This window comes from Amaranthus tricolor, chromosome 12, assembly GCF_026212465.1.
Source record: "Amaranthus tricolor cultivar Red isolate AtriRed21 chromosome 12, ASM2621246v1, whole genome shotgun sequence".
In the NCBI taxonomy this organism is placed as follows: Eukaryota; Viridiplantae; Streptophyta; class Magnoliopsida; order Caryophyllales; family Amaranthaceae; genus Amaranthus; species Amaranthus tricolor.
In genome coordinates, this window is record NC_080058.1 from 6,262,919 (window position 1) to 6,290,000 (window position 27,082).

General features: G+C 32.1%; 2 protein-coding genes across 2 annotated transcripts; both read left to right on the forward strand.

Moving 5' to 3' along the window:
• Nucleotides 1-635: 635 nt before the first annotated feature.
• LOC130828374 (suppressor of mec-8 and unc-52 protein homolog 1) lies at nt 636-10,629 on the forward strand. The gene is made up of 16 exons (XM_057694338.1): nt 636-846; nt 953-1,163; nt 1,307-1,459; nt 3,431-3,479; nt 5,269-5,352; nt 6,603-6,706; nt 7,321-7,407; nt 7,486-7,539; nt 8,195-8,290; nt 8,499-8,626; nt 8,882-9,008; nt 9,113-9,172; nt 9,252-9,359; nt 10,019-10,119; nt 10,212-10,263; nt 10,352-10,629. The coding sequence occupies exons 1-16, from the start codon at nt 818-820 to the stop codon at nt 10,448-10,450; spliced, it is 1,542 nt and encodes a 513-aa protein (XP_057550321.1). The 5' UTR covers nt 636-817; the 3' UTR covers nt 10,451-10,629.
• Nucleotides 10,630-14,662: 4,033 nt separating this feature from the next.
• Nucleotides 14,663-22,172, forward strand: LOC130828375 (probable glucan 1,3-alpha-glucosidase). Its single transcript, XM_057694339.1, has 6 exons — nt 14,663-16,527; nt 18,299-18,572; nt 18,646-18,781; nt 19,593-19,803; nt 19,944-20,150; nt 21,491-22,172. Exons 1-6 carry the CDS (start codon nt 14,899-14,901, stop codon nt 21,857-21,859), a joined length of 2,826 nt encoding a protein of 941 aa, XP_057550322.1. The 5' UTR covers nt 14,663-14,898; the 3' UTR covers nt 21,860-22,172.
• Nucleotides 22,173-27,082: the final 4,910 nt, after the last annotated feature.

A 27,082-nucleotide genomic window follows, 5' to 3' on the forward strand; every position in this document is an offset into this window, starting at 1 on the left:
TTTTTTCACATGGTAGCATCCAGTTTATGCACTATCTAACAACCATGCATTTTCCGTTAATTTTTTGTTAATTTCTATTTAATCATCATTTTGTAAGATTTTTCACACGGTAGCATCCAATTTTTGCTCTCAAATGTTTAGTTTATCATTTTAACTTTTAATTCACCGATTAATTTATTAACGCCCTTAAATGTTGTAACAATTTTATTTTCATTTAAATTATTGGCATTATAAAGTTCAAAAGGTGCATTATAAACACTAATAAATAATTCAAAAGATGCATTTTATAAGCTCAAAAGGTACATTTCATAAGTTCAAAAGGTGCCTTCCAAGCACTAATACATTTCTTTTTAATTGTTACAACATTTAAGGGCGTTGATAAATTAATTGGTGAATTAAAAGTTAAAACGGTGAACTAAACATTTGAGAGAAAAAATTGGATGCTACCATGTGAAAAATCTTACAAAATGATAAATTAAACGAAAAATACTAAAAATTTAATGAATAATACTTCAGCATTTAGATAGTGCATAAACTGAATGCTACCATATAAAAAATCTTATAAAAATATTACCAATGACATTATATGAAAACTAAATGCTGTGAAATTTACTTTCATAAATTACTTTTTCAATGTGACAAACGGTAGGACGTTACCCTCTCACATTGGATTGAGATCCGGCCTACCTTTCACTATTACCCGTTTAAGCCTCAAATCCCAGGAAGTTTAGAAATAATTTAACTGTAAAACCCTAAAAGCTAAAATCATTTAAAACCTTCAAATTTCTGCAATACCCAAAGTTTCGAACCTGTAACAATGTCTACTCTTGAAATCGAAGCTCGGGAGTAAGAAATCCCAATCTGTTTAAATTCGGTTCAAGTTATTCCATGTTTGTTCTTTCGTAATTTTTTTGTTTCAATCTTTTGATCGTATATTTGCGATAAATTGCAGTGTGATTAAGATAGTGCTTCAATTTTGCAAAGAAAATTCGTTGAATCAAACGTTTCAGACTCTACAAAGTGAATGCCAAGTATCTTTGAACACAGTAGATAGTCATGAGACATTTATTGCTGATATTAATAGTGGAAGATGGGATGCTGTTTTGCCTCAAGTTTCCCAATTGAAGCTTCCTAGGAAGAAATTGGAGGATTTATATGAGCAGGTATCTATGAAAATCTCAATTTTGATCACCTTGTTTTTCTTGAAGTTTTCAAGTTACTGTATTATTAATGAGTGACATAGTGTTATCAGGTTATCTGGTTTGTTGGCTTTTTTTTGTTGAATTTTTTTTTGTTTTTTCGGCAGATTGTTCTAGAAATGACTGAGCTTCGAGAATTGGACACGGCCAGGGCAATTTTGAGACAGACACAAGTAATGGGTGTTTTGAAACAAGAGCAGCCTGAGAGATACTTGCGGCTCGAGCATCTTCTCGTTCGGACCTATTTTGATCCTCATGAGGTTCTGGTTTTCATTGTTCTTGTTGTTATAATTAGTGATATATGAAATGGTATATAAATTGTTGAATATATGTAATAAAGACTGGCTACTGTGGCTTTATTACCCTTGTATTTATTTGTTGAGCCATTTTGCTTCTCTATAAAATTAGAGGGATTATGTCTTTGTGTTGGAGGTGGGGAGGGATTCACCCGGATTAATGTTCCAACTTGAGAGAGTTTGCAACATGGTATTATAGAAAAACTGTTTTAGGATGAATTTAGGAAAAGGGGAACTCTTCACTGTTGGTCTTGGTCTGTACTTTTGATTCATTTTTCTTATGGAATGTCTTGTTGCTGATTTTTTTATGTAGTTTGATTAATAAAACATTTATTTTTTTATGAATTTAGAAAGAAAGACCGGGAAATTTGTTGTCATCTAAAGTTTGAATGGTCAAGGGAGGTAACTAGTTTGCTGATTTTGGATTGATGTTACCTGATCTGCAGTGGCTTATGGTTTTGCATCTGATTATTTACGAGGTTTAGCTTAGGAGAGATTGGGGTTAGAGCTAGGACACCTTGCCTCTTATCCAAAAAAAGATGATGACTCAGAAATTGTATTTTGGGTTGATGATCTGGCTTCTATGCTTTGCAACATATATATTTGGAGATAAAAGGATCTTGTGAGTGTCTTTGTAATCATCCATGTCTAATTTGGAGGCCACTCATGCAAACTTTTGAAAGATCAAGGGAAGAAGAGATTCTGTTGTAAGACATTATCTGTGGCGTAAGGTGGAAAAATGGATGTTTGAGGAGGATTAGGTTGGGTTGGTAGCTTATGTACTATAAACATTGTACATATTTTGTACTGAAGCTGAACTATGTAAATTACTGAAATATAGAGATAAGTATTGCATTGATGTATAAAATGGAAGATATAGAGCTTTTCGAGTAGCTCAAACTCCATAGTGTAAACACACTATTTTCTCGATACAAGCATGCTCCTTCTCCTTCCCTCCTCTACATTATATACATACTTATAGGGTGTCTTTCTTTGTAAGAAGTTACTATCTAATAAGCACCATATGAAACTAATTACAAAACAATGTAAAATGTTCCTTATCATTTTCTAGGTTCTTCCATAGGCTACTTTAGATATCTCTTGTGTCCTTGTGTAGTTTTCCATGCATGACATGATTTTTGACTTTTGTAATAGGTCTATGTTTATGAGTTTTCAAGGGCTGAAAATCTCTTTTCTTGGCTATTTCTTTTCAACGTGAAAAAAATATTGCACTATAATTAAGTTCACATTAAGGCTACTTGGTTGATTTTACGACTTCAAGTCTACTATCAAGTTTGATAAATTCAAATGAGTTAAGCAAAGGGTCGATAAGGATAGCGTCAGTTCTTTGTTCGTTTTATTCAGATGTGAAGAAGCAAAATAAGAAGGATAAAAGTTCTGTTGATTGCCTTTTAAACTCATCTGGCAATGATGCAACCCATGATTTGGAATGATTTTATTATGTTGCCCTGGTTGAATTCCAAATATTTTAGAGGTAAATTTGTCGGGTAGCTCATCTTGGGGAAAGCATGGCTACTGCAGTTAGAGAGAGACTTGTCTGCTAGGCCTAGGATAAGTCTGTGCATTTATGGTTATTTTGCCTTGCTTGCACCATTATCCTTTCGTATTTTTTTTATCTGGAGTCCATAGTTTTAGCACTTATTATTTTTCCTCCATTTCTATTGAGGTCAAGAGCAAGCATTTGCTTACTCCCCTCCCCCATCCTCACTTCCTATTTACGTTGCTTAATTATACCTGATGATGTTTTAACTCTCTGTGCTAGCTCTCTACTTCAGGTTTTTGAATAAGGTTCCAATTTTGAGCTCTTGTCATATTGATGTTCTGTAGGCTGTCCCTTTTTTCACGTTGAAATTGACAAAGTTAAATTAGAGTGTATAAAACTTCATTCAGCTTATACGTGGCTCCGTTTGACAGGCTTATCAAGATTCAACTAAAGAAAGACGTCGCGCGCAGATTGCACAAGGTTTCTTTTATATTTATATTCCTTGCTGCATCTGTCAAGTTTGCATAACAAATGGTTGTCAATTATTATTCAAAAGTAGTAAGGGTTCTACATTGAGGTGTAATTTCACCTTTTCACTCATCATACCCATTTCAGTGTCTGGACCTGCAGTGTTTATAGGGGTATGCGGAATCAAATCGGATCCAAAAATTCAGATAAAAAATGTGATCTGGTTCTAATCCGAAATTATTGACATCCTGCTCATCTAATATCCGAATTATTAAACCGGGTATATGTAATATCTGAATCCGAGTAACTATAAAAGCACTATGTTTCTCGTGGTAGTTCCATTCATACTCTTAGCAATGTGGGACTGAGTACTTAGGTTCTGATATAAAGGAGTTTGTTGCAGTATTTTTATTTTTGTCTGTGGAAGTTGAGAGAGAGAGGATGCAAAATGTTGGACACTTACCAATTTCCCCATCCAGCCCTGTTAGTTTATTGCAGTAGTTTTATTTTTTGCTTGCTCAGTGGCTTTCTGATGATGAGAAAAAAGTAGAATATCAAAATAAAGCTAGTAAACCAAAATCAATCTTTGATGTAACAGCTAATCAAAACGGAGGGAGGATATTACAACATTATGAGTATGCTGAAACAATATATAATTTATAGAAAGTTTGTCCACTGATTTGCTTCAAAACAAATATATTCATGTGAGTATCGCATGAACTATTGCGTTGTTCCTGAGAAGGGATGCACTCTTTAAATTACTAATGGGCAGACAGTGTAGTGCCAAAGTTATTGTTACTAAACTGATCATATTGCTTCAGCATACGTCTCAGATATGATAAGCTTGGCACTGCTGCGCAACTCAGATCTGTTTATAAGGTCCTTCAGCAGCTAGAGTTTGAAAATTTTCTGGCACAACAGTATATAGGGAAAATTTTCTTTGTCCCACATTGATAAATTTAAAGTGGTGATACATTTTATCAAATTATAAAAGGAAAAAGTTAATTTTTTTTTAAATGGCTATCGTTAGTCTATAGGCCACAACTTATTTTTGGATTTAAACATGAACAATAATTCTAATAATTATTGAAAGTTGAAGTAATATTTAAGATTTTTAAAACTTGAATATTTCATATTATTAGAATTTTGAAATCTCTTCTGGTTATAAAACCGGATACCAAATTCTACAAACCGGAATGGATAATTTGGATCTTATATCTTTGCACAAGTAGGTGTTTGAGTGTTTATACTCTAAAAAGGTTTTTGAGGAAGATTGTCAAGTTGCTCTCTGGTTAGATCAGTGAACGATATACTGCATCATCCACATTCTGTTCTTTGTGCATAGTGGCCATTTCATAAAATAATTTCAGGTTTAAAGGCGCAGTTGTATGCTGTAAAATGGGTAGAGGAAAGATTTACTTTAGTAATTAAATGTAGGAATCTGATGGTTTTGCTCATTGTTGTCCTTACTCTTCTTGCCTAGAGGAGAGTGAATTATGTGGTATTATGACGCTTTACCTTAAAAATAGTCATCATTCACCTTAATATGAATTATTCGAATGTCTCATTGAATTTGCTACACTACACTACACTCAAAGGGACAAAGAGAGTATGTACTTTTGCATCAATCTGTTGCTTGATTTCACTTGGCCTCATATTCTGAAATTAAGTCTAAGCTCTTGCACCCCTATCTATTTCTTCAGATTATATGTTTCACAATTGCTACTTCAATTCAAGTGACCCTCTATTGTTGGGATTAAGGCTGTCATTGTTATAAATTATTCCTATTTGGACTTTTCAGCTCTTTCTTCAGAAGTTTCTGTTGTGCCTCCATCACGATTGATGGCTCTGATTGGGCAAGCTTTGAAGTGGCAACAGCACCAAGGTCAGTTAGCATTTCACCATTGTGTATGTAATTTAATAGAAGGAAACCTAAGAATATTCTTCCTGCTGTGTAATTTGGATTAAAAAGGGGAAACTGATTATATGTCAAATGATTTTCTGTTTTATACTTTTGTGTTTGGCGATCATGGAGAAAGTATGTGTTAGTTACATGAAGAGTTCTGTAAGTACAATTGAATTAGTGTTTCTAAAATATGTATTTGTTGACAATGAAATGAGTTAATTACTCTCTATGTGTTTTCATTTTCTTAAACCTAATAGGGAACCTTTGCTGTTGTCTGTATTATTATGATGTTAACGTGTGAGTTTGTATCAAGCATGAGTTTCTAAGTTGCATATTTGGAGCTGAATTTGTTGGTGAAGAAAAGTTTTAGCTTACTCATTGAATTGATGTGTACCAGTATAGCACACCATATAGCTGCTGAGTGCAGCATGCTCTTTTAAAAATAGACTGCAAACGGGTTGGGCCAGACAAAACTGGCTTAAACAGGCGGGCCTCATTCGGCACGGCCTGTTTTCTTGAAAGCTAAATTCATAATAAAGCAAACAGTTTCAAAACATAAATAAATTTGATTAATAAGTGAATGGTGATCTAATGATACTAAAACAGAATAAAAAGAGGATTTTACAACAAAAAAAGTCTGAAAGCCAAACAATGGATATCTGCTACCTGCTGGTGAAGAAATCAAAAACAAATTTAGAAATAAGGAAATCAAAGAGAGCATGGATGGAATATATTGACTTTCTTCATCATCATGTCTTAAAGACATTTGTAAATCTCTAGCAAGATCAATTCTCTCCCTAACCCATCTACTATGATTGTTCTGAATTCTGATTAGTGTTTCTGGCAAAAATTTGTGCAAATTGGAAAGTCAAGAATCTGGATGATATAATCCAATCATAGGGATGAACTGCAGTTTTGAATGGCTCAATGAAAATAATGGAGGCCGAGCCCATTTCCAGTCCGCTCTAATATAAATATAGAGGGCCCATTTAAGGTCCCTCCCGATTGAAACCCACATAATTAAGGGTCAGATCTGGGCCGGCCTGTTGCACAGGTCTACTAAAAATATTTTTTGGCAATATGCAATTAAATTTCTTAATAGTCACTGGTCAGGCTATTTGCTTCATTGAGAATTACACCTGCTTGTGCATCATATTCCCAGAACTTGAAATATGCTATGTTCTTCCATGGTGTTTATTGATCAACTTTCCTGGACTCTGCACTATCAGGTTTACTTCCTCCCGGAACTCAGTTTGACTTATTTCGTGGGACTGCTGCAATGAAACAAGATGTTGAGGATATGTATCCCACAACCCTTACGCATACTATCAAGGTAAACTTGGTTTTCTTAATGTATTTCAAAATTTTCTGACATTTCATAAATACTATGTCAATGAACATGCAAATGCTATGCGTATTGCAGCCCTTGGGGCTTATGCTTGTCCTTGTTTTTTTAGCGTTGCTGCTTCCTTAATGTACTTTTTTGATGTACTTTCTCTATTCAGCTTTGATTTTTTCGTGGCAAAGTGCCATATTTGACAGCTAATGCTGTTTAGTTCAGCGTTGAGCATAGGAATCTTTGTGCTACTACAATGTTAGGACTTAAATTGTCTATTAGTTTGCTGATAAACCTCGCTGCTACTATAGTGCTACCTATAAGTTATTGATAAGCCTAGCTGCTGTTACCTTTGAATTTTTGTTGATTGCATTGCGGAATCAATATTCTTGTGGTGAAAAAATAGAGATAAGACAGGTTAGCTTAATACTATGATCCAAGAAAGTTGCATTGTGAATGTGACTGGGTCATTGCCCGAAAACAACCAGTTTACCGTCCAAATCAACAACGAGCAAAAATTCACAATCACAACATAAGGCAAGGAAAAAATGATGGTGAAAAACTGATTGGAACATGTAGTCACCATTCACTTGATTGGAATTTTGTTGCAGTTTGGAAAGAAAAGCCACCCAGAATGTGCTCGATTTTCACCAGATGGACAGTTCCTTGTTTCTTGCTCTGTTGATGGATTTATTGAGGTATAATATCAAAGGTGTTTCTTCCTTGTCTATGTGTACTTATTATTTAAAAAGTGATGCTTATGTTCATGAGTTCAGGTATGGGACCACATTAGTGGGAAGCTCAAGAAAGACCTACAGTACCAAGCTGATGTAAGTTTTGCTTTTTTGCTGTTCAAACTGAATGGTCTCATTTTTGTTTTATAAGTTGAATAAATCAAATTTATTTTTTCGGTCCATTCACTTGGAACTTATCTGCTTCCATTTTGACTTTTTTGAGCGATCCTTGGATTTTTCAAGCTGTTCAATGGCTCTTCCATGTAGTTCTTCTAAATTTCAATAGTACTCAAGATTCTCTGTTTTCGATTATCTAACCAACTAATGCAACTAGTTGTTTATGAAGAGAATTTTGAAGACACATGTTTTATTGTGAATTTGTATTTTTCTCAATGATATTGATATTTATCCGATAGCTCTATACCGACTATAGAAACTCTTGCTCTGCTCATTATTGTATACTGATCAATGTAAGATGGTTTGTCTGTTGGTCTAAATGTGAGAATTGTTAGCCCGCAACGATATTTCTTGCCCTACTTCCTCTTTCAAAATGTTTCAGAATGGCTTGTTAAAAATTTACCAGAAGTAGGCGTGTCTTGTTCTGTTTTTTACGCTTATAAAATACCTCATGATTTCTGTGAAAGTCAACTAGGACAGTGTTTTTGTACTTGAGGAGTCGTTATACAATGAATATTTAAAAATTGGTGGACTGATTTATCTGCATCTATGGATTTTAATTGTATGTTAACAGGAGACATTTATGATGCACGAGGAAGCTGTCCTTTGCGTTGATTTTAGCCGAGATTCTGAGATGCTTGCGTCCGGTTCTCAAGATGGAAAGATCAAAGTAAGCATGATTATATTATAAAAGTTTTTAAGTTCTTGCTTCAATCTAATTGAAAAGGGGGAAGATAATATTTAAGTGTGATATGGTCTTGTTGATTATGTTTTGTGGCTGATACCCTTGTTTTGTAGCTTCTTATGTTGAGTCTTTCTGTTCCTTTATGATATATTAGAGAAAGAAAATAAGCAATAACTGTTGCTTTACGATGCAGGTGTGGCGTATAAGAACTGGTCAGTGTTTGCGACGCCTCGAACGTGCTCACTCTATGGGGGTTACAAGTCTTTGCTTTTCTCGAGATGGAAGTCAGATATTGAGTACATCATTTGATAGTACAGCTAGGTGAGGATCTCCTTCGTAGTTCATGACACTAATAATTATTAAGCTAATAAAATTAGTACTGCGTTAACCAGCTGACATCTGTAAAGAAGTAATGTTCTGTGTTGTAGTCTTTATGATTTTTTGTTCCTTCATTTTTTTATAACGACAGTATCCTATCAGTTTTCCCTGTCATTTGGGGCCTTTGTTGACAAAGCCTTGCATGATCAATTTCCAGTCTCCTGCTTACAATCAAGTTGTATTTTTGAATGAATTCAGGGTGCATGGTTTGAAGTCTGGAAAGTTGTTAAAAGAATTCCGTGGACATTCTTCTTATGTCAATCATGCTATATTTACTAATGATGGTAGTCGTGTGATCACAGCTTCTAGTGATTGCACTGTCAAGGTGAGTTGCATATCAGTTAATATCTTTATGCTTCTACCTGAATCCTAAGTTTTTTCCTTTCAATTTTCATTTTTTAGTTGACTCTTTTTGAAATGCCTGAATAGGTTTGGGATGTCAAGACAACTGAGTGTTTGCAGACGTTCAAACCACCACCGCCTTTAAGGGTAATCTCTCACTCTGATGCTTTGTTCATTGTTGCTTTTGTATTGGTGATAATCAGTGCTTTACTTTTCTGAAACTCAGGGTGGAGATGCTTCTGTTAATTCTGTCCATCTTTTCCCCAAGAATATGGATCACATTGTTGTTTCCAACAAGACATCATCGATTTATATCATGACGCTCCAAGGACAGGTATGCTCTTGGATGTTGTAACAGCACACAGTGAAATCTGTAATCTTTTACGGAAATTTGCAAGTGGACGAGACAAATAAACTCCAAGTGTATACTTGCTTAACAGAAGAATTTTGTCTAGGAAAAATAGAGAAACTTAATATTTAATCTTGAACTCTTTCTCGTTTAAAAATGGTAATATTGAGACAACTGAGTTGCAAGGATATATTCAAAGCTTCTCTATTTTCACTATTTTTAATTCGAAAATGAGTATCTCACCATCAATCCCTTAGAATGTTCTGACTTGACATCATTGGTTGTAAATTGTGATATACACTCTTTGGTCTAGAATTAAAAACTCAAAATGTCTCGTATTTCTGAAAGAAGTCACCACATTGTAATAAATTGTTCTATAATTAGTATCTTTTTTTATGCCATCTCTATTAAGTTAATGAAGATATACTAGAAATAGGCACAACTATGTATCACGTATGATACCAGTTTATTAGATATCCCATATCGGGATAACATGGCTAGTTCACTATAATCTGGAAGAATGCATCTTAATCAACAATGTCTTCTTGGTTTACATGTTTATTTTTGAAAAAAAAAAATCACTTCTCTTTGTTAAATATCGTGTTCTCTTTTTAGCATCTTGTGACTCTAAATACTTCAAACAGGTCGTGAAGAGTTTCTCGTCAGGTAAGAGAGAAGGTGGAGACTTTGTTGCTGCTTGCGTATCACCAAAAGGAGAGTGGATTTACTGTGTCGGTGAAGACAGGTATGCTATTAGTGAAACCCTTGGACTAATATTACTCATGTGAACTGTATTCGGCGAATCTTCCTTCTAATGTTCTTCCTGTTGCTTCCCAGGAATTTGTATTGTTTTAGCCAACAGTCTGGTAAACTAGAGCATCTGATGAAGGTAATTTAATTGCTTTGGTATTTGATGGACATATTTTCGATTAAACGTGTTTTGCAGGCATATTGATCTTCTGATTTGATCGTGGCAGGTGCATGAAAAAGATGTTATTGGAGTTACGCACCATCCTCACATAAATCTTGTTGCTACATATGGTGAAGATTGTAGCATGAAATTATGGAAGCCTTGAGATTTTTCGGCAGGTTTTATCATTGTTTTTTCGTAGCAGTTTGATAGTGTAAATCTGTAAGTTTTGTAACTTGTATTTCATGCTTCGGGCTTGAGACATCCAAATTGTTCTTGTAGTCACTTTAACTTATTTAATTTAGAGAAATTATAATTTATGAATTTATTCGAGTTTCTTTTGTCTACTAATTAGAGCTGATTGGGAAGGGTCGTGAAAAATAAAAAATAAATGTAAAATGAAAACAAGAGGCCGTATAAACTACAACGAAATATTCAATGGAAATTAATGATTTCCAAGGAACAAGAGTTTTAGATACAACATGATGTTTCTAGACAGTAAAATCAGACATTAGACATGGTGAGAGCCGCCATAGTATGATGGTGGGTGTTGTGGTGAGCCGCCATAGCATGATGGTGGGCGTCGTGGTGAGCTGCCATAACATGATGGTGAGCATGGTGATGAGCCGCCATAGCATGATGGTGGGCATGGTGGAGTGTGTCCATAGATTGGTTTGTCGTACCTTGATTGGGTAAGGCTTGGCTTCCGTAGCAACACCTCCGTAAGATAGCCATGGCAAACGCTGATCCGAACATGACGCAGATTACTATGATGAAGATTGTAAGAGCAGGTTCCATTTTATTCTTTATTTTTAATCTAGAGATGATCCAAGCTTATCTACATCCATTTATATAGAAAGTAAAAGTATGTAAAACGCGTATAAATAACTTTTCATTGTTCTTTACTTTTCTCTAATGACTTATCAACGTCCAAAATGAATGTGAGATGGTTTGTGTTGAAAATTTTGGTCAATTTATTTTGTTTGCATTCAAACTAAATGAGTTTAAAATTTGGATTTTGTTTGTTTGACAAAATAAACTAAGATTATAAAAAATTTAAATTTTAAAGTATTATCTCCTGCACATTATAGGAATTTATTGATTATTTTCACCTCTAAATAATTAGCAATTTTGAGAAATATAAAGTTATTTTATGTCAAACAAACAGTTATGTAAAATTATGGGAATTTTGTAAAATTTACAAACTAACATTAAGTAAGAAAAAATTTATTAAATTCGCTTAGAACTTTATCTAAATCTTTTCAATCTTTTTAAATAAATAATAAATAATAATATAGTACTATTTTTTATTTCTTTTACTTGAAACGCTTTGACTTATATACAATTCATAAGTTTGCTTATACTTTTTTTTAACAAAACATATAGTCATATTATATTTTGTTAAGAATCATTTCAATAAACAGTTTTGATAAATTAAGTTTTAATAATATTCACATATGATAAGTATAGATATTAGTAATAGAAAATGTGCCATGAGATGCGTGTTTTGGAATTATAAGTAAAATTAAACGGAGGATAATCTTTATTATAAAAATAATATATTATGAGCAGCAGTAATTTAGTTAATACCATGCAAAACCCCATTTGAATTACAGAACATTATTGTGAATTAACTTCAAATTCAGAATTGAATGTCAACCAAAGGAGTTTTGGACAAAATTATACTAAATATTTTTATTTTGTATAATAAGGACACAATATTTCTTATTTCATTTAACTACAAAATATTCTTTATTTTTGACTCAACTTCTTATTTTAATTTATTTTTTTTATTTCATTTAACTTCTAAATATTCTTTGTTTTTGACTCAACTTCTTTCTTAGCCTAATACTAAATTTTATATCAAAAATACACAATTCGCAGCTGTTTTATTTTTTTGGTTTATTAGTTAAAGTCTTGAATTGAACTTCTTTTTCAAACTTTATTTGTACTAAATTAAGAGTAATTATTTCTTCTAAGTACCAATAAATTTAACTTAGTTTGTTGAACTAATATATTTATCAAAAATAATTTTACTTTTTTTAATTTAAAATTTAGTTGACTTTTATTAAAATGTATCATTAAGAAAAAAATCAAAATTGTATTCTATTCATAGAAATTTTAGCTCATCAAACTACTCCTATTAGACATAACTTAAACAAAAAGACACTAAGATTATTTTCTTTTAACAATATTTATATATCACTCTATCATGAAAATTTTACCTTAAAAAATAATATGTTATTATTATTATTATTATTATTATTATTATTATTATTATTATTATTATTATTATTATTATTATTATTATTATTATTTTGCATCTTTATTTTAATATCATATAATGTAACATCCCCATAATTAGGTCCAATTTAAAAAAAACATTTTAAAAGAAAACATAAATTAAATTCTAATTATGGGAGTGTTACAGCCACATCTATTCCTGATAAGGAATAAATGCAAGGCTAAATAAATGTATAATAATAAATTATACAATTTAACAACTAAATAATTTTTACAACTGAAAGTAAAATTTTAACTGAGACATGAAACATGACTACTAATAAAACTAATTTCTCGGGGAAACTCACTCCATGAACCCCACGCGATCAATAACTTAACCCGCAAAATAAAAATGCAAGAAAAATAAGGGAAAAATTCCCAAAAATTTTACCTCCATCCCGTAAAACAATTAAGTATGAAATTGATTTAAGAAAATAAAATATAATCAAATTGAAAATAATTTTAGAAAATAATATATAGTTGGTTAAACAGCAATTTGTATAAACAATATAAATTCAAATAATCCAATTAATTAATTTGATAGTTAATAATGAAGTCAAATATCCAATTATTAATTTGAGGGAACGAGAACGCTAGTAGGCCGAGACTTTACCCCTATACCTACTTCATCAAGAGGTCGTCACCTCAAATAATTCATCAAGGCCAGCAGAGTAGTCTCAGGTGACCCTAATGTGCAGACCCTTCTACTTGGATCACAATAAATTAAAAGAAAACCAAACATTGTATCAAATAGCAAAAATAATAATACCTTTCAGCAGCTATACTAACCAAACAAGGTAACCTGTTCATCACCCTTATACTTGGATTACAACAATATAAGAGCTTCATTTCTCTTGTGTTACACTTTACGTGATTTAATAATATATTTTAATAATTAGTCGCGAGCACACAAACATATAATTAAATATACATTATTTATTTTATTTTATGATCATAAATTTTCCAATAAATATATATCTCATGAAAATCCAACTGAAATCTCATTTTCCAAATCACCATTCTAATATCAATTGGTGGCAATACGAATTAATATCATAAATATTTTTCTCCCAAATTCAATCGCATTAAAAATCATTATTAATATAATAATATAACTTTCATCAAAATAATAATATTATAAATTAAATATGTAAAAAATTAGTAGTAAATATAATTTTGAAAATAAAATGTAAAAAGGTATAATATCATTTAAAATCACACTTCCCATTTAAACACATCAATTATCACTTAGCACATAATACTAACAGAATAATCCTAATTTGATGGACATTGAGAATTACCTTGTGAAACGAGGAAAGGATAATGGAGATAAATGAGGAGTTATTTTAGGAAGTGGAGAAAAAAGTTTAATTTTGAAATTTTTTTTTTTTAGTTTTTCTAAACTCAATTTTTTTTTTATATTAACTACTCCTACATTTTTGGGTTTTTTTTTCTTATTTTATTTTATTTAAAATTATTATTTTAAAAAAAAATTAAACGAATAGCTTGTTTTTTTTAACAATTTAATTTTTTTTATTAAACGTGAAACATAGTTTTTTTTAACAATGTTTCTTTAATTTAATTTTCAGTATTTTAAATTATCATTTATTTATTTTTTTCTATTTTTATTTTTATTTCATTTTATTTATTTATTTATTTTCTTAGAAAATATTCCAAATATTACATATAATTACTGATTTAAATGAGTTTACTAATATTCATATTGTTGCATGATATTAAAACTAAAGACGATTAATACAATAGTTTATTGTGTGGTAACAAAACTATTTTCTTATTTGTGACTAAAATACTTTCTTATTTCACAAGTATTTTAAAAAAAATTATCATAATCTTTTATCACACAGATTAATAAATTTAAGATAAATTAACTCGAATCTATATTAGAAAATTAAACAAAACTCTATTTATTTCCCTCTATCCTCAAGAGTTTGTAACATTACAATATTGCATAATCATTAGGAAAATAAAAGAACAACTAAATTATAGGAGTATAACGATTAAAATTGAGAGAAATAAAAGAACATAAATGTATAAATATTAAAGAAATAGTGCGTGCATAATTCAAAATAAATTTGTTGCAAATAAAAGAACAAATTTAGAAGAACATAGGCAAACTTTCTATATAAGTCTTTGCTCTTCCAAATTCCAAAATACTCCCCATATTTCAGTGAAACCCCCACAGAAGTCCAGACTAGAGACTATTCCCCCAATTTTCTTGCTTTCATCCTTCATTGATTCACAAAAAGCATTGAAATTCAATCAATTAACTATGATCAACCCCTTGATTTAGCAATTACTGAGTAAACAAAAATGAATTCTTGCAAACCCCAATTCATACTCTTTCTAATTGTCTCTTTTTCTCTCCTCTTACCCTCAGTTTTTTCGTGGAAAAAAGATGAATTTCGCAATTGCAATCAAACTCCATTTTGCAAACGAGCTCGTTCTCGACAACCCAATTTCTGTTCTCTTATAGCCATTGATGTTGAAGTTTCTGATGGGGATCTCATTGCTAAGTTAATCTCAAAAAACCCACCTCAAATTGACGAAAAAACGACAGATTCAAATGAGGAAAATGAAGAATCTCAAGATATTGTTCAAAAACCTTTGATTTTAAGGGTTTCAGCTTATCAAGATGGAATCTTGAGGCTTAAAATTGATGAAGATCCTTCCTTAAATCCTCCAAAGAAACGTTTTGAAGTACCCACTGTGATTGAAAACAGTTTTTCGGAGAAAAAGCTGTGGTTGCAGCGTTATTCAGAGGAGAAAATTGATGGGGATTTGGAGCTATCTTCAGTTGTTGTTTATTTAAGTGATGGGTATGAAGCTGTGCTTAGAAGAGATCCATTTGAGGTATTTGTGAGAGATAAAAATGGAGGTAAGCGTGTAATTTCAATTAATTCACATGGTTTGTTTGATTTTGAACAATTGAGGGTGAAAAAGGATGGGGATAATTGGGAAGAAAACTTTAGAAGTCATACTGATTCTAGACCTTATGGTCCTCAATCTATTAGTTTTGATGTTTCATTTTATGATGCTGATTTTGTTTATGGTATTCCTGAACATGCTACTAGTCTTGCACTTAAGCCTACTAGAGGTCCTGGTATTGAACATTCTGAACCTTATAGGCTTTTTAACTTGGATGTGTTTGAATACCTTCACGAATCACCTTTTGGGTTGTATGGTTCCATTCCTTTCATGCTTGCCCATGGTAAACCCCGGGGGACTTCTGGGTTTTTTTGGTTGAATGCTGCTGAAATGCAAATTGATGTTCTTGGAGATGGTTGGACTTCTGGGGAGTCAAAACTTTCGCTCCCCTCGGATCTGAAGAGGATTGATACTTTGTGGATGAGTGAAGCTGGTATAGTTGATGCATTTTTCTTTGTGGGTCCTGGTCCTAAGGATGTAGTTAGACAGTATGTGTCTGTAACCGGAATGCCTGCAATGCCGCAGCTATTTGCTACGGCTTATCATCAATGTAGGTGGAATTATAGGGATGAAGAGGATGTTTATCATGTTGACTCGAAATTTGATGAAAATGATATTCCCTATGATGTTTTATGGCTTGATATTGAGCATACCGATGGAAAGAAGTATTTTACTTGGGATAGAATGTTGTTCCCTAATCCGGAGGAGATGCAGAACAAGCTGGCGTCTAAAGGAAGGCGTATGGTTACTATTGTTGATCCACACATAAAGCGGGATGATTCGTATTATATACATAAAGAAGCTACAGATAAAGGGCTTTATGTTAAGGATGCTACTGGGAAGGATTTTGATGGATGGTGTTGGCCTGGTTCATCGTCGTACTTAGATGTGTTGAGTCCAGAGGTCAGGGAATGGTGGGCAGAAAAATTCTCGTACAAGAATTATGCTGGATCAACACCCTCATTATATATTTGGAATGACATGAATGAGCCTTCTGTATTTAATGGACCTGAGGTATCTAACTGCTTTCTCTCCAATATCCGTTCATATTTCTTGCTTATATCGTAAATTATGAGTGTTTTTAACATGCCATCCTGTAAATATTGTAGTGTAAATTTATGAATCTTAATTGTATTTTGGGGGTCGGGAGTTTGTTTAGTTGGAATATTAGGTTGGGATTCGGGATAAGAGGTGGACATCTAGATTTCCCTGTATGTTTGATGTCATTAGCAGTAACAATGACACTGAGAATGGGAACCGGAAACCACTATTGCCAAATGTTCATTATCAAATATGGTCACTGATAAAATTGAGTGCGTATTTTTTCCCTTTTATGATAGTTGAGAGAGGAAAGGTATTATTGAAGTTCATTATAGTAAATTAGCAATCTATTCTCCACATCTTCTGCTATTTCTGTCATGAAATGTGGGACTCTAGTATATTTTAAGGACTGATTTTTATTTTTATTCTTGTTTACTTTTACCTCTATAGTAAGTTTGTGAGTATGATTTTACAAATTCCTTGTCATTGTGTTCTTTTTTATTCCAATTACACTTGTTAAATTTCAAACTTCTATAACTATATGCAATTGTCTTAATTATGTACCAAACTTGGACCAGATTGTTTTGGTGAGACATGGTTGTGCTGGTTGTTGCCATGTTCTATGAATGTCACCGTTTAAAACCTTCCATCTGGCTGATATATTTGGATCTTTTTCTAATAATAATCATGAACTAGAATGAGTTATAGTATGTGATATTGGCTTCAACATTCATATCTAGAGGATTTTTTTTTCGTTTCTGTTAAAGATCACAAAAATGTAATATTATTACTTCCAAAAAAGAATATGTTGTTGCAGAATGTGTGTAGGGTCTAGGCCTCTAGTTTAGGGTCCCATCATCATGTTATATTATTGGCATCACTTGACTTAATATTTGGATTACACACTTTTAAGGAAGCACAACAACCATGCCGAGGCATTAATTCTAACTTATAGGATTGGCTACATGAACCTAAAACATCAACATGAGAGGTCGTCAGTAAAAAAAGAATTCCATTTTAATTGGCCTTATCCAATACTGATCTACAACTGCGAAAATCAATGCTAATGACCACATACAAATATTCTCCTTTTGTATTCATATTTATCTATTGTTCTATGCTCATGAAAATTCCAATTCTTCATGTCAATTGTCACTCTTGGTGTCCAAGTTATCGTCATCTATGCTTTCCTCCTTTGTGCTCCTCAAAGTTCCTACCTTCAAGATGCATTTTCTGGTCTTCTTTGTACATGGCTAAACCATCATTGATAATTTGCACCTATTTGGTCTCCCAATAACCGTAACTCTAAGATTCATTTCTAAGTCTTCATTTCAAATTCAATCATTTAGGTATGTTCACTCATTCATCATGACATACATATCTAAGCTACCCTCATCCTTCGATCTTGATATCTTCTCATTCTGACTCTTTAGTAGTGTAGTGTTGCTCTGATGGCACTCTGGTAGAATTGTTCTTTAATCTTAGTGCCATACCTTGCTTGCATAATATTTCGGACGCAACTCCCCACTTGAGCCGGCCACCACACTGAATCCTATGCTGCGCATCTTGCTAAATATCAATGTTGTGAAAAATTGTTCCAAAATATTCTAATTTCTCACTTGGAGGGAGCTTCTTTGTATCTAACTTTGCAACTCATTTTGAGGTGGCATGATGAATTATATAACCAAAAAAATTTTCTTTCGTAATAGATTGGCCCCTAACTTGTTTATATTTTGATAACCAGGTTACAATGCCTAGGGATGCTCTGCACGTTGGAGGCGTTGAACACCGGGAGCTTCATAATGCCTATGGGTATTATTTTCACATGGGCACATCTGCTGGACTTGTGAAGAGAGGTGAGGGGAAGGATAGACCATTTGTTTTGTCAAGAGCATTCTTTGCTGGGAGTCAAAGATATGGAGCTATATGGACTGGAGATAATACTGCTGAATGGGAACAACTAAGGGTGTCAGTACCTATGGTCTTGGCCATGGGACTGACCGGCATAACTTTTACTGGTAAGCTGAATTCCTTCATCCCAACACAATCTTTAAAAGAATGCAAGTGCTGACGGCTAATCTTTTCATATAGGTGCCGATATTGGGGGCTTTTTCGGCAATCCTGAACCTGAATTGCTGGTGCGCTGGTATCAATTGGGTGCTTACTATCCTTTCTTCCGTGGACACGCCCATCATGACACTAAAAGAAGAGAACCCTGGCTGTTTGGGTAAATATTTTTCTGTTTATCTATCAAGAGTAACGTAATTGGATTTCATGGCTTATCTTTATTCTTTTTTGGGAAATTTAAGTTTTGTGAAAATATTAGCTGTTGTTTCTCAATTTAGTGGAGGAGGCAAGTCTTAATGGGTTTAATTTGTTTTTACTTGCTGTTTTCTTAGTTTGGCTTTTAAACTTCTCTCTTTGGTAGGGACTCCCTTTTCCTGATAATGTCAAATCGAGTCGTAACATTTTGAACTTGGGTATACTTAGTGCTAACAATCTAAGACATCAGTTCTATAAAAAACTCACCAAGTTTCAGTTGATGAGTATGTCGTATTGTGCTGTGTATTTTCTCTTTCATAAACCATTAATATTCTGTCTAGATTAGGTTTATGACGTCCTGATGGTTTTGTGAATTGTGAAAGTGAGAATGTAGATTGAAATTGGCTAGTTGTAGTTTCAGCTGCCAAATGGCTTCTATCAAGTTGTCTTATGGTGAAGTAGAGAATGGTAGTTACATGTTTTGAAATACATTTTGAACATTATATATTTAAAATGAGTGAATCTTGTATGAAACCGTCTCATTGTGAGACAGGTCCATATAAGGAGCCCAAATTTGAAAAAGGAGTACTTTTATATCCAAAATGAATGTTTTAATAATTTAATTGGAATATTTTGCCAAATTTAGAACTGTCTTACAATGAGACCGTCTTAAATAAGAATTTGTGATTTAGAAAAAGTTTATCATTAATATCTAATGACTGTTGATACCGTATGACCGTTGTGGCAAGATTTTGAAAATTTCCTCTTGATTGCAGTGAGCGTAACACAGAACTAATGAGGGATGCAATCCGCACCCGTTACATGTTGCTTCCATATTTCTACACGTTGTTTAAAGAGGCAAACACTACTGGCGTTCCCCTTATGCGTCCTTTGTGGATGGAATTCCCCACTGATGAAACTACTTTCAACAATGATGAGGCCTTTATGGTTGGTAACAGTATTTTTGTGCAAGGAGTGTACTCCGAGGTATGTTTATGCTACGATACCGGAGTGATTTTCTGTTTTCATGGTCATTAACCTTCCAACATTTTGTATCGTAATCTCAACCTCTCAATTCTCATGCTCAAGTCTATTGTTTTGACAAGTCCTCCTTTTTTTCTATCCAGAAAGCTAAGCACACATCGGTATATCTTCCCGGAGGACAATATTGGTATGATATGAGAACAGGAACTGCTTACAAGGGAGGTGTGACCTATAAATTGGAGGTGTCTGATGAAAGTGTTCCTGCTTTCCAAAGGGCAGGGACCATCATTTCCAGGAAGGACCGCTACCGCCGAAGTTCCACCCAGATGGTGAATGATCCATACACACTGGTATCCTTCTAGATCTCAACTAACATATCTTTCTAAAAACCTCTAGATCTAGTTTTGGGTGTCGGAGGATTTTCTGTCTTGACTTTTTTGATGTCTTTTCAGTTTCAAGTATTTTACTTTCTAAATGCTTATTGTTTATCTTAACCTCGAAAAATATTTTTCTACTGGTTATACAGTTATGGGTCAAGTTCCATTGAGATCCAATATTTGAGAACCTTAAGAACCAATCTTCTTGATAAAAAAGTGTTACTGTTTTTATTTGAAGGTGTTACTTTTGGGCAAAAAAATGTTTTTTATAAAAGAAAAGTTGGTACTTTTTAGCAAAAAAGTGTTACTTTCAGAAAAAAAATTATTTTTCAAAAAAAACATAATACGAAGTATTACAATTTTTTTAAAAAGTAACACTTTTTTATGAAAGTAACACCTTTTTGTGAGTTTTGTTCAAAATTTTTTCTGAAAGTAACACTTTTTTGTCCAAAAGTATTATTTTTTTTAAAGAAAACACTTTTTTTTTATCTAAAAGTAGCACCTTTTTAGTAAAAAGTAACACTTTTTTGTCAGGCAGATTGGTTCTCAGTTCTCATATAAGGATGGTTCTCACTTGAATTTCTTCCATACAGTTATACTCCTTTCCGTTCTTTTGGGATTCAGACTTCGGCATTATTGTGTTGTTAACTTGTTATAGGCTATAGCATTTCTTGTTATCCGTATATGTTGACTTGACAATCAAGGTCGAACTGTGCACATTTTTACCTCATGATATTGATACTGGAAGGTTTTATCTTGTGAGGAGTAATTTAGATGTGACTCATAATAAGCTGCATGTTACTGTAAATGGTGTTAATATATTCAAACTGAATTCTAATTCTATATCCTTCACACTTGAGTGTTTTTGTAAAGTATACAATCATACAACCTTAGTTTTAAAAAAGCTCGCTTTGTCGCATCAAAGACTAGCACCCTATGCGGTCGAAGGGCTCGACATCTTGATGGCGCTGGGCGAGATGATTCCTTTAGGCAAGTGCTTTAGAGCGGTTTATAGCACCCATGGAAAAAACGCTGTCGCAGATGCGTTTGCAGAAATGGTCATGGTGTCGCGGAAAACGGCAAGATATTGATTTTGTGATACTTATCTCGTCTGACCTACTAATTTTGCATTACGTATATTGAACTTTGTTTGCAATCCTCTTGTCTTATTTAATGGTGCACCATTCCTTTAAATCATGCGCGATTATATGTAGATAATTTGGGTTAAATCTCTCTGGTTGTCTCCTGTTTGTTGTATGGGTTGCCGATTACAAGTGTTTTCTTTATCTCTTTATTTCTGGTTCTTGTTTTAGGTGATAGCTCTGGATAGTTCTCATTCAGCAGAAGGAGAACTTTACATTGATGATGGCAAGAGTTTTGAATTCCAGCGTGGTGCCTATATTCATCGCCGTTTCATATTCTCTGATGGCAAGCTTACTTCTATAAACATAGCACCCTCAGGAAATGCCGATAAATTATTCACTACAGAATGTGTAATCGAAAGGATTATACTTTTAGGACACACATCACGACCAAAAAGCGCCCTTATCAAGCCTTTAAACAAGGAGATTGAAATCGAGATGGGCCCCCTCCGGCTTCAGCGCTCTCAAATGGCATCTGTTCTGACAATCCGTAAGCCTAATGTTCGTATATCTAACGATTGGACTATACAAATTTTATGAGCTCCGTCCAGCCTCTGCACTCGATGAAGACTATTTTTTATTAAGCTTGGCTTTGTGGTACGAATGTAATGAGGGATCATTCTAAATATTATACAAGTCACTCACAAACCTTGGTCCCTTGGAACACCAGTCGGGCAGACGCCATCGTTGGTATGAATTAGTTCTGATTTAGTCTTAGTGTTCAGCTTTTATTAATAAGGTGTTCTTTATTTCTTACGACCAAATTTTGTTTTACAATGGCAATAGATAATTTGCCCTTATCTTGGATTTGCCTTAGCCTTACTACAGTCGTCTATACAATTATTATTGCTTATGTCTTTGCCTTGCTGTTTTCGTTTCGTTGAAGTAGGATAGAACGAATTGAATGATGGCGTTCTTATTAACCAATTTCATGCAATCTCGTTTAACATGGCTAGTTAACTAGCTAGAAATTACGAAAAAGAAGAGTGACCAAATGTCCTGGTCACAAATTTTATAAATCGCGAATATTGAGTAATGAAAATCGTGGTTGCAAACATCAGTGCATGAATTTCGTGATCAATGTGGGTGGTTTTGTTATTGTTGTGACTTGTAAGTCGGTTGTTGTAGGTTCTAGAAGGTGATAAAAGGTCGTGGAATCAATTTTGTGATCAACGCGGGTGATGTTTTTCCTGTTGTGACTTGTAAAATGGTTGTAAATCTTGATATGTTTTAGAAGATGTTACAATGATACGCTTCATGTAACAAGTTCATGACACGACTATGCTTGAATCGCATTTAGTCTTGTGATACTATCATCTTAACCAAGTCGAACCGGCAAAACGGATTATTTGAGTGCCACTTTGCTGATTATGAATTATTTTTAGGACTTGTAAAGGTTGGGTCGAATCAGATTTGAAATGAAAAAGCTTAGCCATCCTCTTTCCTCACTCTACCCGATAATTTAATAAAGAATCTTAAGCTTGTAACCTAAGATTCATAAAATGCCCCTTTTTGCATACTTTTTGGAAGAATGTCCTCAAATTCAGTTGAATGATGACAATTAAAGCCTTGATTTCTAAGAGAAAAAGGAATATCCCCTCAACAACATGATCCACCCTTGCACCAAAATTATTACTTGCACACTTCATTTTCCATTATTATCACTATAAAAAGGCTTCAATTTTCATATCTTCCTACACAATTTTTTCATCCTTTGCTTAAGTCGATGATGAACATGATGGGATCGAAAGCGAAAATGGTGATGATTTTTGTGCTCGTGTTATCGGTTTTTTTAGCCATTTCTGCAAATACCATTCCTTCAACTTCTGTCATAGAGAGTGAAGATGATTTGTTTAACATTATTGTTGAAGTTGATGATGAAAAATTTTCATGTGTTAAGTTGGGAAGATATTGTAATCCTCGATTACTAAGGTTTTGTTGCAAGCCTTATAAGTGTGGTAGATTATCTTTATGTTCCTTTAAGTAAGTCCTATGTAGGAGCACTTCCCTTGGTTAAATGTTATCTTTGCTTAATGAATAAAGGAGAGTGTATGTGTTTCTTTTACTCCAATTTTTACATATGTTTACATCATACCAAAATAAATTATTAAGTTATATATTTGGTCACTTTCATTTAGGGATAAGTAAGGGTCTAAGACGCTACCCAAATCCTATTATAACTTACTCTATTCAGTTATTTTTAAAAATCCTAATGATTTGAGTTCGAATTTGAATCTAATAGCAACTTTAAGGGTTCGGGTTTCAATCTATACTAGATCCAGACCCTTAGACAAAAGTAGTTCATCATTGGTTGTCAACCAACAATCTTTGAACTCAGATTAATGTAAGTTTTAGGCTTGTGGTAATGTCTGAAAGGATCTTGAAGGGTTTAGAAGTTTAGAACACTCAAGAAGTATTTAGATGTTCTTAAAAGGCCTAAAGCATTCTTGTATATTTAAGTATGTACTAGAGTAGTGTAGAAGTCTCTAGAACATCCTCGGGTGAATGACTCTAAAATGTTTTATAAAGTTCTAGATAATATATAAAATTAGAAAATTCTAATACATTTCAGGTAAGATGACTCGCCTATAAAATAGGCATCTAAGGTCATTTGTACAAAGCAACTTGAATTGAGTAAGAGACCTTTCATATAAACTCTCTTGTGTGTCCTCTGCTAGGTCACTTACTTGTTCTCATCTACAAACTTAGTAGCTTGGAGTGTGCATAACAAGCTAAAAGGATTAGTTGGTGCATCACGTTTTCTACATCAAGGGACATAAACCAAACCCTATGGTACGTCTTGGGACATAAGTCATAACTTTTGGGGCTAATTGTCTAGCACTTTGGTCGTGCTAGAAACTTAATCATTCAATACAAGGTTAAGTGTCAAATTATTGGAGAAAGCGTGACTCGACTGGCAAGCGGGGTTTGTCAAGTGACACACTAGGCTTGTTTCCTTTGCAGAGTAAACCAAAGGGTAGAACGTGACAACACATTCGATGATCCGTCCACCTTCAACTTGACGGGTCGCCGAGTCCTCGATAATCAAGTCAAACTCCCGATTCTTATTTGTCGCCACCTTTTTCATTTTATCGCCACCCCCCTCTCCTAATGAAATTACGAATTTGCCCCTGAACTTTAAAAATTTACAAATATGCCATTGGAATTAATAACTTTTCATTTTCATTTTTTTTAATTTTTTTTATTATTTTTATTTTTATTATTATTGTTATTATTATTATTATTATTATTATTATTATCATTATTATTATTATTAAACCACAATAATAATAATAATAATAATAATAATAATAATAATAATAATAACAAAAATAATAATAATTATAATAACAATAATAATAAAAATTGTATAAAAAACAAAAATAAATTTTTTTTAAAAAAAAAAAAAAAGAGTCGCATAGAACGTGCGACTCGAGTCACACGGTCGAGTCGCACATTCTGTGCGACTGGTTTTTTTTTTATTTTTTTTTTTTAATTTCGACTTATAAAATTTCTTTTGTTTAATTAATTCATTTTTTAAGTTATTATTATTATTATTATTATTATTATTATTATTGTGGTTGTTATTATTATTATTATTAAATTATTATTTTTGTTTTAATTATTATATTTAATTTATATTTTTAAATGTTATTATTATTATTTTTTATTATTATTATTATTATTATTATCATTATTATTATTATTATTAAATTATTATTATTATTGTTATTATAATTTTTATTATTATTGTTATTATAAATATTATTATTATTATTATTAAACCACAATAATAATAATAATAATAATAATAATAATAATAATAATAATAATAATAACATTTAAAAATATAAATTAAATATAATAATTAAAATAAAAATAATAATTTAATAATAATAATAATAACAACCACAATAATAATAATAATAATAATAATAACTTAAAAAATGAATTAATTAAACAAAAGAAATTTTATAAGTCGAAATTCAAAAAAAAAAAAAAAAAATCAGTCGCACAGAACGTGCGACTCGACCTAGGTTGAGTCGCACGTTTTGTGCGACTGTTTTTTTTTTTTTTTAATTTTATTTTTGTTTTTTAAAAAATTTTTATTATTATTGTTATTATAATAATTATTATTTTTGTTATTATTATTATTATTATTATTATTATTATTATTATTATTATTATTGTGGTTTGATAATAATAATAATAATAATAATAATAATAATAATAACAAAAATAATAATATAAATAAAAATAATAAAAGAAAAATTTTAAAAAATGAAAATGAAAAGTTATTAACTCCAATGGCATATTTGTAAATTTTTAAAGTTTAGAGGCAAATTCGTAATTTCATTAAAAGGGGTGGCGATAAAATGAAAATGGTGGCGACAAATAATAATGACCGTCGAACTTGACACCCCTTAACATATAGTGTAAAATAGTTAATTTAGTTGAACATGTGAAAATAACATTTGTATCAAAGAATGTTTCTGTATTTTTAAGTTAAATTACTATTTCTATTCTATTTTATTTTTAAAATTTATTCTATTTAATTAAAATTGTAATAGTTTTATTAAATAATTGAGGTGAATAATTTTTCACTAAGAGTACATGAATTGAATTTGATTCACGTGCAAAAATAATAATCATATGACCTAACTTATAGTTGACTTTATCACTAAAGAAGATTTTATCGCCATCTCTAGACCCTATTTATTATCATCTATGTTAGGAATGGAGGTACACAAGTGGTTTGACGTTGACTTCGAGTTCCTCCATAGTCCATAGCCAGCCACCCTCCCGTCTATAGAATATAGCCATATAGGTAGTCTTCATTAGCGGTAAAAGTTTGGCTTTTAGTTTCGATCCGATACAAATCTAAATCAAACTATTTTCAGTCTAAATTAAAATCATAATATTTATAATTCAAATTGAACCGAACCGAATTTTAATACCAATCCAAATTGAACCTAATAGACCGAATTGCAACGATTTGTATATTTTGTACCGAAAATCAAATTTGTATGTATTGTTTCAAAATTATTCTTTCTTAAGCTCCTAAATAGATTTTAATAATTTTAGTGTTTTTAATTTGAACAAGGAAAAAACTTTTAACAAAAATCTAAAAATAAGGTGAAAGTTCAAACAAATCAAATGAAAGATATAACATGCCTTTAACATTTCGGTTTTTTGGGTTTTTCGGTTTTGTTGGACCCTAGACCGAGTCCAAACCGAACACCGAATTATAATTAAAATTCAGTCCAAACCAAATTTTTAATATAGTCAAACCAAATTACTTATTCGATTTGGTTTGGTTCGGTTTTTCACCAAATTACTTACGCCCCTAGTCTTAATCTATGTGCACTCTTATTAGGATCTATATAGTACTTCCATTGGTTTTTATAATTGGTAGAGATAGTTGAGATTTTTTAAGGAGAAATGTTAATATCTATAGCAATCAAGAGGAAGCATTATACTATTTTCTCCTATTATTTTGCCTTATTGTTAAATAATATAGTTATTAAGAAATTGAATATAATAGGTTAAGATAGTGGGATATTTAAAAATAAAAGAGACAATATAATAAAGGGTAAAAATGGTAGGATCCTTTAAAAGTTGAAATTGAGCAAATTCATTAAGATGTATTAAAATGAATAAGGGAAATTGAGTAGACGTAATACTCTTTTTGATTCTTTTTAATTGTCCCATTTTTTTTATTTGTACAATTCACTTCAATTGTCCCATTTTTATTTTAAAACA

Excerpts from the sequence above, each read along its gene's own strand:
- LOC130828374 (XM_057694338.1), top strand. The coding sequence starts at position 818 with ATGTCTACTCTTGAAATCGAAGCTCGGGA. Across the intron at positions 6,707-7,320 it reads CCCTTACGCATACTATCAAG|TTTGGAAAGAAAAGCCACCC; the intron begins GTAAACTTGGTT and ends ATTTTGTTGCAG. Across the intron at positions 10,120-10,211 it reads TACTGTGTCGGTGAAGACAG|GAATTTGTATTGTTTTAGCC; the intron begins GTATGCTATTAG and ends GTTGCTTCCCAG.
- LOC130828375 (XM_057694339.1), top strand. The coding sequence starts at position 14,899 with ATGAATTCTTGCAAACCCCAATTCATACTCTTTCTAATTGTCTCTTTT. Across the intron at positions 18,782-19,592 it reads AGAGAACCCTGGCTGTTTGG|TGAGCGTAACACAGAACTAA; the intron begins GTAAATATTTTT and ends TCTTGATTGCAG. Across the intron at positions 19,804-19,943 it reads TGCAAGGAGTGTACTCCGAG|AAAGCTAAGCACACATCGGT; the intron begins GTATGTTTATGC and ends TTTTCTATCCAG.